The 15,384-nt window shown below is 32.2% G+C and overlaps 1 protein-coding gene across 2 annotated transcripts; it reads right to left on the minus strand.

The window, feature by feature from the left end:
- Position 1: 1 nt before the first annotated feature.
- On the minus strand, positions 2–15,114 carry LOC148275839 (uncharacterized). Of its 2 annotated transcripts, none has more exons than XM_088235126.1 (5): positions 14,880–15,114; positions 7,978–8,216; positions 6,112–6,350; positions 3,494–3,707; positions 2–353 (listed from the first exon to the last, which is right to left on the minus strand). In XM_088235126.1, exons 2-5 carry the CDS (start codon positions 8,188–8,190, stop codon positions 180–182), a joined length of 840 nt encoding a protein of 279 aa, XP_088091252.1. In that variant the 5' UTR covers positions 8,191–8,216; positions 14,880–15,114; the 3' UTR covers positions 2–179. The 2 variants fall into 2 exon arrangements, with proteins under 2 accessions (XP_088091252.1, XP_088091251.1); XM_088235125.1 differs by having other exon boundaries at positions 14,914–15,086.
- Between the last annotated feature and the right edge of the window lie 270 nt (positions 15,115–15,384).

Here is a 15,384-nt window from a genome sequence, read left to right on the forward strand (position 1 = left end):
TCTAGACTTCTATATTACCTTCTTTAAAATGTTCTTCATCACTGTTGTAATATGTGAATATAAACAGCTCCCTAGGGAGTTGAATCCAGTATTGTCTACAAGAATTTGGACAAACTCAAAACATTGTTTGATTATGTATAAACTGTCTTAAAATTGCTAAAATAAATTACATAATACATCTACGTATAAATCCAAACAGTTGTAGCGATGAAGTCAAACCCCATTTTGCGAAACATTTCCTTAGAAGCATCGTTCTTGGTCACAATACAGCCAAAGACGTCTCTATCACTTTCTGCTATTTTCCTCCCCAGCGTTCTCAGAAGCAGCTGTGCATATCCCTTTCTCCTATGTTCCTAAAAAGATAAAAACTTTATACAAAACATTTATTTTTTAATAAAAATGCATTGCATTCTTATTATTTACCCAAACCACCGGCGGCTCTTGACCAAGATCCTTGGCAGAGCATTTCGTTACATTTTGTCAACTTGTACATTATTTATTTATTTATTTCATAGACGTCCAGCGGGCTCTTACAATATACAGTTAAAAATACATAAAGTATGATAGAGAATAACAAAAATAAAATCATAACTATTACACTAAACATGTAATTAATTCGAAAAAAAAAAGAAAAAGGAAATAAAGTGAAGATGAATAGAGAAACACATTAAAAAGAGGAGAATTGAGGGGATGGCCATTCGGTGGATAGGATAGCTAATTTGATAGCAGCAGGAGTGGTGTGGAGCAAGTCCAACAGCTCAGCATAATCATTAGCTGTTCTGTGGATGCTCACTAGCGGAGGGGAGAATGGTGGGTGAAGTTTGTCCTATTTTACTCACACTGGAACATGTGTCGGAGTCTGGTGGTTCTTGTGGGTACACGAAAGTTTATCAGAGATAGTAATTTTGGGCAAACTATTATGGTGCATATCACTTTGTGCATTAAGAGTGAGGTCAGCAATTGTCCTTCCGGTGGAGAGCAATGGTAACATCAACTCAGACATCAAAGTTTGGTAGCAAATTTCATTTACAGGTTTACCCTTTTTGATCTGTGTGTAGAGTAAAAATTTCCGCTGAACTCTTTCCAAGTTAAAAGAGTTGCAGTAGTACAAAAGGGCTCCAGACTGACGATGCATATTCCAGTTGTGATCGAACCAGAGCACATTACAACAAAGTATTGAAATTAAACAAAACTATTACGAATTCATCCATCACATTATGTTTCCTGTCATTATACAGGTGGCCAAATACTTGGCGTTTAAAAAAAATAGGGTGTAGAACACCCCAAGGGCTGTAAAAAAAAGACAAATGTGTTAAATAAATTATGAACCGTTTCAGAGTTATAATTTTTGATTTTTTTTTTTAAGTTGATTTTGCCAATGTCGTCTGAAAATATTTTTGGGATAAATATTAGGTTTTTAAAAAAAAAATTCTTCATTTGTTGAACATAAAATATGTTTATTATAATAATAAAAATACTTTTTAGTTCTATTCCACTTTTATTTATAATTTTTTTTATTAATTTTTTACCAGTGACCGTGTTTCGTCGTGACCGACACCAGTCTGACGATGTCGGTCACGACGAAACACGGTCACTGGTAAAAAATTTATAAAAAAAATAATTTATAAATAAAAGTGGAATAAAACTATAAAGTATTTTTATTATTATAATTAAAATGCAGTTCCACCAAGAAATGTCAGTAGAAAAACTCATAAAATATGGTATTAAAAAAAAATAACACGTTTCGTTCAATCAGATGTATTATTAAATTCTTACTTTTTATTGAATAATAGTATTTCGCAATAGTGTATGACACAACCTCGCATCTGAAGGAACATAATGATTTTTTTCAGGGCTTCATTCTCATATCTAAATGAACGACGTTTTAAAAAACTTTAAGGAATTAAATGAATAAAATTATTGAATTACCTAGATGCATCCTTAACAGAACTATTATCCCACATTAATAGTTTTTTTTTGTTGTGTAGAGCAAGTCATGAAGCTTTTAATGTCTCCTGTGAAATGGCACTTTTATAGATGCGAGGTTGTGAAAGTCAGCAAACGATATAAAAGTTTTAGTTTTGGCCAAAAGTGGAACAAAAGCCGAAATTCGGTTTTGGTTGATCTTGTTTCGATCGGTCACTATAAATAATTTACTACTAGAAAATGGGAATCAAGTTGTGGTAGAGCGCGGTGGAAACCTCGGACAATTGATCCGTGAGTCCACAACCTGATTATACCATCATCATTGGCTCTACAGCCCAATTGGCCTTGGCTTCCTTCAGTCTCTGATGACAACAGCGTCCACATCCCGCTGCGCTCCGTCCAGCCATCGGAGTTAATTACGTGGAAATGACCAACCTCGCTGGTTTTTTTACATTTTTATTTATTTATTTTATTAGGTATACAAACAGTAAGTACACAAATATTGCCAATTTCTTTGTATATTAGGGTAAGACTTGAGGTGATTTTCACAAAAACGGCGCTATATAAATTATCCAAATATAAATATAAATAAGACACTCATGCATACCAAAAAAATTGTTTACACTTAATAAACTAATTTAAATTATGTTCAATATAATAAATGTAAAAGAAACGAAATGAAAAAATATGTATATTATAGTAAAGTTAAGTATCTGCTTCTCTCAAAATTTTTATAATTTTTGACGTAAATTTACATACATTGTCACAAAAAAAAAAAAAAAAACAGTGTTTAAACGGTGTTATAACGTCGAAGTATGAAATGTCTTTTTTATTCAAAAGGAATAACCCGCTAAGCCTCTATTTAGAAACTTGTCAGCAGGTGGGATAGAGGGAATATGGAAGGAGGTAATGAAAAATACGCCACAACACAAAAAAAAATATTAAGCCAAATATGTTAGTGTTATAAATGTTTGTAAAAGGCAGATTTGACGTTTAGGTTAGTAAAATAAACACCCAGACCAATAGAGAAAAAAATCTTTTTGGATTTCTTTTTATTATAACTGGCGGGAATCAAACCTGCGATGCCAGTTTAACAGTTAACTATCTAACTAACAGCCACGGCGCCTGTCTATTTCACATAATTTGACGTTTAATCATCAGTGTGGACGTTTAATCATCAGTGTGGATTAAACGTCAAATATGAAGCAAAAGGTAGTCACATGCAAAAAATTAACATCCCAGAGAAAAAATGCGAGGAGATTCAGAATAGCACTCCAGATTTCACAATTATTACATGTTTTTTTTTACAGAATATCCAAAACAAGCTGGACAGCGTGAACTAGGCGTTTTGAAAGTATGCCCTATAATACTTATTACTGCATTCTAATGCGAAAACAATTTGACAGTCACCTCATGTTCATTATGCGTAACTAGCGTGTTTCCACCAAACATGGCCAGAAAGTCTCAATTGGTTTAAAAATTTTAAGTCTCAATTCTCGAAATTTTGGGACTCAATTCTCAAATGGAAGCCCTGGACGGGATACTGCAAACAAGACGATTTCCTCACCTCTTTAACCTGCACGGCGTGCATGTCACCCCTGGCGCTGGTGAGCACCCAGGCCCTGAGGTCCCCGGCCGGGCCCTGCAGGGAGACGCCGCGCCCCAGCCCCAGCATGCGCTGGAAGTACGCCAGCGAGCCCGGGTAGCGGTGCGGCCACACCTCGTCCATCTCCTGCGCCTGCGGGACTACGGACGTGGCCAGGCGGATATCCGACGGGACGCTGTAATTAAAGTACGTGCCGTACTGAGACATTGTTTCAATTTATGAGGTAACTGGATATTAGACAATTTTTGACATTGACACTTTTCTGGTCATGTGGTTCCAGCAGAATGCTCGTACGAGGTTTTCCTGTAATTTTAATTATGTAATACCGAAAACTTGTAAGACTTTCGCTCAGAGAAATTTTTCTTTTGTGGCCCCAAGAATGTTCAGTGTCCCGGATAAACATATTAAGATCTCCAAAACAAAAGTCATTTTCAGAAGAAGTGAACAAGTTTGGGTTTTGTTTACGGAAAGAGACCATTGCATATATATTTATATAATAGGTGAGTTCAGAAAATAACGGGAATTTTTTAATTTCGCAGGTAAGTCATTTTGTAATTTTTATTATTATTATTATGTTGGCATATATGCCCCTGAAGTATGCTAAAACTTCAGCTGCATTAATTGTTTACTTTGTCTGTGGCAGCCGCTAAGGTAAGACGCGTTTTTATGAGCTTGGCGATTTTCATTTTAAAAAAAAAAATGGACTAAAGAATTTGTATCAAATTTTGTGTAAAAAATTAAATAAAGTGTGACAAACTGTATGAAATGTTGACAAAGGCCTATGGTGAGTCTGCTACAAGTAAAACAAAAGTTTACGAGTGGTATAAGCCTTTTCAAGATGGCCGTGAAGACGTTGAAGATGACGAACGGCCCGGACGCCCCAGCACATCAACAACCGATGAAAACGTAGAAAAAGTTGATGAAATGGTTATGAACGATCGCCGAATCACAATCAGAGAAGTCGCTGATGATGTTGGCTTATCGATTGGCTCATGCCATAAAATTTTTTCAAATGTTTTGGGTATGAAACGCGTGGCAGCAAAATTAGTTCCAAATTTTTTAAATTTTGAACAAAAACAGCGGCGAATGGAAGTTGCTCAGGTGTCACTAAATGAAGTCAACGACGACGCAGAATTACTGAAACGTGTTATAACAAGTGACGAAACATGGGTTTACGGATATGACGTCGAAACTAAGGCTCAATTGTCCCAGTGGAGGCGTTCTGGATCGTCAAGATTTTCAAGAAGGATTTCGAGAAAAAAAATGTGATTTATTAGCTCCGCACGTAGTATTTAGTAAACATGGATAAAATAAAATTGGAAAGAATTCATTAGTTAAGTAAACCTTGAGAAAAAAGCTTGTATAGCTTAGAAACCGGACGGTGGAAAAAATTTTAGTTAAAAACAAAGTTTTTTTATTAATTTTACTATAACAATTATTTTATTTATTTTCCTACAAAGTAATCATAAAACATTATCGAAAGTCAAATAAATGGTAAGCTGTGCATAATTGCTTATTTGGACGATTCGCCCATGATCGGGTCGAGAATCGCAAGGGCAAACCGAAACCGTCCGTTGCACGTTTGTTGTTAAACTAAAAACCAAACCAAAAATTTTAAACGCTTTTTTTCTATACAATAGAGCCAAAGGACTTCTCCAGCGAATTACTACTCTGAGGTTATATCCGATTGTGTTTACTTTGAAGGGGACAGTACAGATATTGCGGAATAAATAAAGATTTTTTTAAATACACAAATTCCGTGAATTTTTTTATCAAACTGTGCATATTGTTATCATTGTTGAGAAATGATGATATAAGGCAGACGAGGCAATTGAGAGTTTGAGTTACGTAAGCAAATAAAAATACGCAAGTATAGAGAAACACAATGTCATCATTACACATTAGGAATAAGTAAATATGTGAGGATAGCATGTGATCAAGACACATTTCTGAGCTTAGTGGCTTACTGGTTGTTTAACTTAAGCTGGAGCGTTCGCAAAACTCACACAGACGCATTTAAAATCTACAGGATGTTATTTTAAAAAAGGTTATGGTTACTGTCTTCCGTATGCGGATGATGCCGTGCTTCTTGCTAGCAGCAAAGAAGACCTTCAATTCTTGGTAACAAAAGTTCTACGATGTATGCAAGAAAAGCGATTTGCTTATGAATGTTGATAAATCGAAAGTGATGGTTTTTGAAAGGGATGAAAATATAACTAAATGTGAGATCAGCGTGAACGGAGATATTCTGAATCAGGTAGAAGAATTTGTGTACCTGGGAAGTATGTTTACTAGGAACGGAAAGGCCGAGAAAGATATTGAAAGGAGGGTGAGTGCTGGGAACAGGGAGAACGGTGCACTAAATTCTACTTTGGCAAACAAATGTTTATCGCAGGAGGCTAAACTAGCAGTTCACAGCGGAGTTCTAGTTTTATTTATTTTATTTCAATGTTAATAGTCAAAATTCTTTTTTGGGGGATCCCAATCAAATTCAATCCTTAAATTCCGATATTTGGGTTTTGTGGAATGCAAAAATAATATTGCCTTACATTCATTATAATAGATCTCAAATTACTTACGTGGTATCAAAATTCAACGCTTTTCCTACGGGCATATGAGCAATGTAGGTATAATCTTCGTTGTATTTAAAATTCATTTTAGTGAATACTTCAACAGCACAGTGGACAAGTTCAGGCATAACGCAAGCAAATAGGACATGTTTTTTCCAATCTATCCGCTGTGTCTTCAGCAAGGCTTCAACTATTTTGGAATGATCGTCTTTTAAAGAATACAATCCGATGTCAGTGGAAAATTCATTCTGAAAAAGAAAATTCAATACAATTCCAAACATAATATTATCTATAAAATTGTTAATAACCCAGAAATTGTTAGAAGCATTTCATATAGAGTCCCTGTCCGTAGAACTCGTCAATCTGTACTCTTCGATATTCCTAACTCAATGACTAATGATATGAAAAATAGCGCTCTTCAAAGAATACAGATTATCAATAATGACAGTTTTAGTGACATCAACATATTACACTGTGAATACCATATTTTTATCAGATCTGTTGGACATTTTAAATTTATCTCCAGCCTAACTTTCAACTTTGACTTTTAATTTTAACTTTTAATTTAAACTTTAAATTTTGATTAAAACTTTTAATTTTAACTTTTAATTTAAATTTTTAATTTCAACTATTAATTTTTACTTATTCATATGTACATCTACTACCTGCATCTAATGAATTATTGTTGGTTGTGAATAATAAACAACAAACAATCAACAAATAAAAAAAATATCAAGATAAAAGTTCAAATAAGGTGAATTGGTTCAGCTGGCTGAATCTTACCCACATGACAAAGATTCAGCTCTTTTATTCACTAAAGTCAACAGATGGAAGAGTTGAGAAAATGTGTAAGTTTAAACATAGGCAGAATGGTGAATGTTACGCAGTGTGTAAAGTTGCCACTTAATCTAACCAATGACAATATTTGAGTTTGTCCAAATATTTGAAGGCAAAAGACTGGATTTCACCTCCTCGGGAGTCATTAAGGTTAACAAATTACAATAGGGATGGAGAATACCTTAGAGAAGGGAACATGGAAGTCTAGGCATTTACAGTTATTTGTTACTCTTAATGACTCCAGAGGGGGTGAAATTCAGTATTTTGTCTACAAACATTTGGACAAACTCAAATATTGTAATAAAACCAACCGGTTCATGAAGAAGTTGAAAAATTAGAAAATAGTTTTTAGGCATTGCCTAGTATGTGAAATAATTCAGTCAGATGAGTCTCTTCATAACAATAAAGGTTCCAGCTCTTTAACTTCACTAAAATCAACAAATGGAAGAATTGAAGAAAAATGGATGTTGAAATATAGGCAAAATGGTCAATGTTACAGCCAATGACAGGCCATAAGTCCTGTAAATGCCTAGACTTCCATATTCCCATCTCAAAAAAGTTTTCCCTCTCTGTTGCAACAAATTTAGATCTAAGAAAGAGAGAATTTGTGTATCTGGGAAGCATGTTATTTAATGTTATTAAATCATCGCATTATAATTAATCGCTTTGTTTACAAAATGTATTAAAGCTGAGTGATAGGAGAAAACTGTTTGATCTAATCAATTTGTACAAAATCTTAAATAATATTTTAGACGGTCCCTTGTTGATGCAAATGAAAAATCTTTATGCTCAGACCAGAAACATGAGGAACCCTCAACTATTTTACTGCAATAAAAGCCGGACAGTTTCTGGATTAAATTTATTTATATATTTAAAAAATCACATACGCAAAATTACAAACAAATATTCTACTTAAACACTAAGGATAAATCAAGCAAGCGAAGGAGTGCGGTATAGCGGAATACTTGAGACACAGATATATTTTTTTGAAAAATCTTTTAAACAAATAAGAGTTTAAAACAGAAAAAAACTACTTACAAAGTCCCATAAGCAGACAACTCCATTTTCAATATTTCCAAAGGGGCAACATACGGAGACGGGGAAATCTGGGTTCTCGGTTTTGTTGATAAACTGACTCTTTATGCTGACGAACCCAGTCATTCCTTTAGGGAACTCAGACCTGAATAGCTCACTCGTCTCCAGCCATTTCTCCCTGGGTATATCGACCAAGCTGTCGGCTTCGCTTCCCATCGTGGCTGAGTTCGGAACCACACTGGCTGGAAATGATGATAACGCAGCATTATAAAACAGAATGTCACATGATTAAGTGCAGACATTATATGAGGTGCTGCGAGCCAGAGGAACGTAAGCGACATTTAAGCAATTTTTGGCAAAATAGCTTCCAAATATTTATAAAATGACTAAGACTTATTCATATAGTCAGCGCCCTTGAATTTTAAATGAAGACATAATAATAATAATTGTCCACCTCCTGGTTATAATTTCATTTATTATATTAATATTATTATATTGATTTTAAGCGAGCAGCTTAAAGCTGATATGCATAAATCTATTTAATTAAAGTTAGTTGTTGGCGCACCTTTTATATATACGGCCTAAGCCAATGAGGAACTTCAGCCTTCCAAGAAATTGGATTAAATTATTTTTTTCTTGCGCGCAGTAAAAATTAAAGCATTAAATTGTACAGCAAAGTTTCTTGAAAATGTATGAAAAAATCATAAAAACGCACTACTTTGAACAACGTCACTGGTTCATGTTAACCAACCAATGATATGAGAGCCGTGAAGGATATCTGGTTTGCTTACAGTAAACGAACCAATCAGGAGAACTTTTTTTAAATATTTTTTTTTTATTGAGACAGCAAATATGAATACAAAATTACCACTAAATACAATTTTTTCATTAATAATAAAAATAATAATAATCAAAGTTTATTAACAAAAATAACAATAACTTTATCTATTACATAAACACTTAGGTAATAGATTTCTCTGGATCATGTCTAAGTCTGCCTAACTAGGTACAGCCTACAAAATTACCACTAAATACAATTTTTTCATTAATAATAAAAATAATAATAATCAAAGTTTATTAACAAAAATAACAATAACTTTATCTATTACATAAACACTTAGGTAATAGATTTCTCTGGATCATGTCTAAGTCTGCCTAACTAGGTACAGCCTGTTTTAAGGCAGACATTTTTATGCAAAAATAAACAATAACATTACTACCTACTTGTTAATATACTAAACAGTTATACAATATTAATTTATTAGGAATTTATTTTTAGTAAATTTTCCGATTTTTCTCGACCTAAATCCAGTGACCAACTTTTTACAAATTTGTTAAATTGAATCCGGGTCATGGTTTTGCAATCTTTGGTTAACATATTGAATATTTTTGGGCCCAGAAACCTGAAATTTCTTTGCCCGAATTCAGAGTTTGTGATAGACCCCATGACCCATCCTCTAGTTTGACTTCTGGTAGTGCGGGAGTGTTCCTTTTGGGATTTGATAGAATAATTTACTTGCACAAACATTATTATTCTAAAAATATATAATTGTCTTATATCTAAGATCTTGAATTCCTCAAATAACTTGACGCTGGGGTACCTGAAGGGCTTTTTAAAAATTATTTTAATGATCGATTTTTGAGCAGATTTGAGAGGTTTTAATATATATATTTACATTAACGTTTCCCATTACGTAACAGAAAAAAAAAAAACAATTCTTGTGTACATAATGGGGAGTGACGTCTTACAGTAGTTTATTTATTTTATTTTAATTATTAATATTTTTAGGATAACATACATAAATTACAAAAAAAATAAAAAAATAGGAACGATGTTGTTTATTTATGACAGAGAAGAACCTCTGACGTCAAACGCGGAATTATTTCAGTAATACAAAACTTTAGAAAATCATAGCGCTAATAAAAAATAAATTGTTTTGGCGTTTGGTCTATTAAAATTATTTTTTTTGAAAAAAGACACTGAACTTCCTCATTGTTGATATAAGAAAATTTTTCTGTTAATGTTATTTTAGCTAGGCTACTAATTGTCGACCTCGTGGTAAAATGGTCAGCGCGTTTGCCTACCATGCAAGAGGTTTCGGGTACGATTCCTGACATGGTTGATATGAAATATTTATTGAAAAGGATGTTTTCACACTAGAATATTTCATAGTCCCTAGACTGGTACCTGGAGCGTAAGACTGATCATCTTACCTTCATATTAAAAAAATTACCAAGATATGCTGCGATTGGTATACCAATGCAGTGCCCTATGCACCATTAGGTGTGGAAAGGGAATGATGATGATTAATTGTGATCTGTGTTTGGTGACACAGGGATAATTAGTTGGTATGTTTTGTATTCATTTGAATAAAAAAAAACATTCTAAGTACAATGCTATTTTTCTATATGAATTATCATTTTCAGTTTCAGTGCTGCAGAGCAGCGTTTATTTTATGATTAAAAAATACATATAAGAATTTGTTACCCACTAAGTCTACAAACTTTTCAGTGGGACACATTTAAAAAAAAAAAAATTATGACAGGTTTATATTACATTTATTTTATTTATATTTTACAGATTTATTTATAAACAGGCACTATAAAGTATCTAGAAGATATTTCTTCAGTTCTTTTTTTTTTCATTTGAAGATTTTTCATGTTAATGATGGTTTGTGGGAGATCATTGAACAATCTTGGAACAACGCAATTTAATGTTCGCTCTCCGAAGTAATTTGTAATTCGGGGAACAGACAGGGAGCCCTTAGTTTTTAATCTAGTGTTGTGAGTGTGGGAAACTCTTTTTTTATATTCCGGATCAACAAAGTGATCTACAGTCAATTTGTAGTCACAAAGTTGTTTTACAGGCAGGACATTACAAAATTTATATAATTAGTATCAAATAGTCCCAAAAAATCTTAAAATGTCTTTAAAGTCTCGAGATTGGAAGCCATAAATATAATGGGTTGTAACCCAGTAGCAAAAACAGCAAAATACCAAAATAGCAAAAACATGGATTCTCAAAAATTTGTCACATGCGAGGTTTTGAAATTTGACAGCCGTTAAGTGATTGACCATTATCTTGTAAGCAGTGAATGTATACGCATATTTCTAGTTGCTAGGCGACAGGTCTATGATGATAATACTGTATTTGTCATAGTGTCGCCCCTTGTTTATTTATTTAATTAAATAAACACGTGGAGAGACCCTTGCAATTTTTTTATAAAGTACAGTGGGTCTGAATGTTTAATAACCCGTTGATAACATGTTATATTTACACACATATTTTATTTGATCAGATCTTATATTTCATTTAAAGATTCTTCTCATCGTTTCTTTGAATCCCTTAAAATATGTATGTGTATATTTATGTTTTCCCTTTTTAAAAATGTTATTACTATTTTATTTCATTTTTACATCTGAGCATGTTTTTCATTCTTTTTTAAAATTCTTAACTTTTAATTACTTTTACAAATTTTCTTCATTTTTAATATTATTTCCATCTGTAAATACTAACTAAAAACTACAAACTTTAAAATAACTTTTTTTACTTTAATTTTAATTTTTAAACAACTTCCATTTATGTTTTTTTTTCCTTCTCTTTTTTGTACTTTCATTAATAACCTTACATATAATTACTTTATAATATGGAAATTTCACTGGTCCATTAGAGTTAAGTCGAACTGTGTAAAATATAAAACTATGTAACTGTACTGTAAGTTTCCTAAATAAAATAAAAATAAAATAAACTAAAAATTAGTTTTTTCTTTAGTATAATCAATAATAAGGTATGGTATAAAGTGGTGGGGACATTCAACTAAAACTAATATTAAAATGATCCAGGGTCTACAGTACTCTATAGTTAAGAGAATTGTACCAGCAGAGATTTACGAACAAAAAAGTGATAATGTTCTCCTGTACAAAACACTTAAAACTCTACCTGTTTGAGGATTACTGTGGCTTTGCATCATTTAAGAACAGTTTAATAGTAATGCATTCAAAATTCCTCTCAAACATAACCATAATACACGCTTCACGTATAATGATGGTTTGGTAGTACCAAAATATTTAATAAGTAAATATTAAATATTTTGATATTTAATATTTAGTAATAGAACTCTCAAATATTTAGTACCTAGCATTTTTAACTTATTGCTGAAAAAACTTAAATTTAACTCACAATGTAACAAGAGCAAAATAAGAGAGTGGCTACACGATCAAAAGTTTATATATGAATAGTAGCTAATGTGTAAATATTTAAATTTATCATATATTTTCTTGTATTTAAAAAAAAAAGTTAAGAAAAAAATATATAATTATTATTTGTATATACATGTATATTCTGATCTTTCTGGCTATTAATTATATCTGTTATTCATTGTCTTTATAAATGTAGATAATATTATATAAGTTAGTGTAAATATAATCTCCACCAACAAGCTCCAGAAAGTGCCTTGATGATATTTTAGTTTTAGTAAAAATATGATAATTGAAATTTGAAAACTGTAAAAATGTATAACGATCATGGAAATAGTGAGTTCTCGGATGTAACGAGGAAACATTAATTGACATTTTAAGGTCTCGGGTTCGATTCCCGACATGATTGATATGAAATATTATTTAAAAGGGTGTTTTTACACTAGAATATTTCATAGTCCCTAGACTGGTACCTGAAGCGTAAGACTGATCACGTGACCTTTGTGTAACAAAAATGATCAAGATACGCTGCGATTGGTGTACCAATGCAGTGCCCTATGCACCATTAGGTACGGAAAGGGAATGATGAAAATGATGATAAATTATACGCATGTATTTGTTTACTTAATGACAATCTGCAATGTTGATTTGATTTAAAAAAACGTCTCTCTTGTATAACGAGTAACATTTATAAATGCATATTGAAATTATATATTTAACATTTCTAATTCTCTAATAGAGCAAGATGGTCTAAGAAGCGGTATAAAAATTTAAAAGTATTTTCAGGTGTTGCCTAGCAGGTGAAAAATTCAGCCAGTAGCTCAATCACAAATAACTATCGACGTGCTTAAAAAGATGCTAAGCATTTGAGCGATCACAATGAACAATAATGAACATGCTCAAGTTGTCGCAGTCACAAGTCAACGCTCGTGTCGGTTTGTTTTTTGTTTTCCTCGTAAATAAATACAGTTCATTCGCGACAAATCGGCGTTTACTCTAAAAAATAATACAATATATTGTATTTGCAAAAAAGTACGGAGTATCTAATACAAAAAAGTGAAAATTAAATTAAAATTATTATGGCGACTGCTTTTCTTCACTTTTGGTTTGCTAATCGCTGGCTAAATGCAATAAAAAGTGTGATAAATAATAAATAAATAAATAAAAACAGCAGCTTTGGAATATTTTTCATATTTACACCGGTGAAATTTAAATAGGTGATTGCGCAGCAGGATTATACGTCGCAAAACGTAAATATTATGACATTTAATTGCATCAATAAAGGTTTCAGTACTTTTTTAACTTAACATAAAATCAACAGATGGAAGAATTTAAGAAATGTGCCCTTCTGTTCATTTGTACTACAGAACCTACATCTTTTAGAAGTTTCAGAAAAGTTCATTTTAGCAATGTGTTTATTCAATCTGCAGTGCCCTGTAAGACTTGATAGCCTGGTTTCGGCTAAGTTTCATTAGGTAGAAAGCAAACCTTGGCGAGTACCCCTTTAGTAGTGCGCAGGTCTACAATTAAATATTTATAAATTTGTACAATTCTTCTTGGGCCAGTTGCTTTCATAGACAATATTTTGAGTTTTTACGAATGTTTGCAGGCAAGAACTGGATGTAATTTAAAAACATTGTCTAGAATGTAGGTTAACTAACTCAGTCAGATGAATTTCACCCACATCAATAACAGTTTTAGCTCTTTAACTTCACAAACATTAACTGGTGAAAGGATTGAAGAAATAAGGACATTGATGAAGAAAAATGGTGAATGTTACACACTGTGTTAAGTGGCCACTTATACCAGCCAATGACAGGTCATAAGCCCTGTAAACACCTAGACTTCCATATTCCATTATCTAAAATGTTTTCCATCTCTGTTGTAATAATTGAATAATACATACATGCTAAGATGTAGCTAGTGTGAGAATAATGCGTCTATTTTAAGTAATTGTATGAGTGAGTCTGTGTGTTCGTGTATATGTGTGAGTAATTATATATGCGTGCACAAGCATGCTCATTTGCATGCATATGTATATGCACTTATTTATAAAAAAATGTTTTATATGCCTTCATTTATTTTCATGTGTATTTTGTACTTAAATTATTCATATTGTAATCCCACAGCAAGCACAAGAGGTTGCTTTTTTTTTGGTGTGGTATTTTCATTTCGTTTTTGTATTTTGGCTTTATGATGTATTTCTTTTTGTTAACATGTTGTAACTTTATATTATATTAAATAAAAAAAAAATAAAAAAAATATAACTTATGGGGAAAAAACATTAAAATATATTATTTGTATAACCGCATGCTAAATCTTCCAATGACTTTTATTTGAATGGTAACAGACAGAATACGAAATCATGTTTATTTTATCTAATCTTACAAAAGATTTTGATCCATGTTATTATCACATTTTGATCAATTGACATAAAATTTCAATAATCTTATCAGGTGCCGCAATTTACACATAATACTCGAAGAGTTGCCAAATTATCCAAATATTACAAAAGAATGTAAATTGTAAGTGCTTATAATTAGAAATTATAAGCAATTTGGAAACGGGCCCAGTGTATTCCTGTCAAAACCGATTAAAAGAGAATATTGTAGACGTAATCAAATGTAAACAAACTTAAAATTTTAGGACGGCAGAAAAATCTTTACGATGCGACAGACGTTCACAAAAACGAGGGAAAAGAAACTTACATTAGAATAAATGTTAGGTTATTATATCACTTACACATTTAAGAATTTAAAACTGAAACCTTAGATGCTGTATATTACAAGTTCACATTTAAACAAACTATTTTCACATCAGATGATTTTTTCTCTAATTCCGAAGAAAAAATCAGCGAGTTTTGAAGTTTAAACGGCAGTTTTCGCGAAGTTCACGTTTTGACCACTGACTTTGTGACTTAGCGACACGTGCTTTTTACAGATTACAGATTTTTGCAGCTCCCTGCTTTATCTACTTACCGACATTTCTCATTTATAAAATTGCGCTCATGGTACAAATCTTTAAAAAAATATTAATAAAAGTTTGTCATGACATTTCAAAGATGGTGAGACCAAAGCTTTAGTGTGAATAAAAGATGACAATATTATTTTTTTACTGTTAGTTTTTTGTTACATTCCATGTTTGCAGGGAAGAAGATTTTTGTTTGCATTTTTTTAAAACGCTATTAATATTGCGCGATTGCATGAAATTAAT

The sequence above is a fragment of the Micrasema longulum genome, unplaced genomic scaffold (genome assembly GCF_059751315.1).
Source record: "Micrasema longulum isolate JH-2025_06_02 unplaced genomic scaffold, ASM5975131v1 h1tg001337l, whole genome shotgun sequence".
Classification (NCBI taxonomy): Eukaryota; Metazoa; Arthropoda; class Insecta; order Trichoptera; family Brachycentridae; genus Micrasema; species Micrasema longulum.

Excerpts from the sequence above, each read along its gene's own strand:
- LOC148275839 (XM_088235125.1), bottom strand. Across the intron at positions 3,708-6,111 it reads GCGTTGAATTTTGATACCAC|CGTCCCGTCGGATATCCGCC; the intron begins GTAAGTAATTTG and ends CTTTAATTACAG. Across the intron at positions 354-3,493 it reads ACGCCGTGCAGGTTAAAGAG|GAACATAGGAGAAAGGGATA; the intron begins GTGAGGAAATCG and ends TTATCTTTTTAG.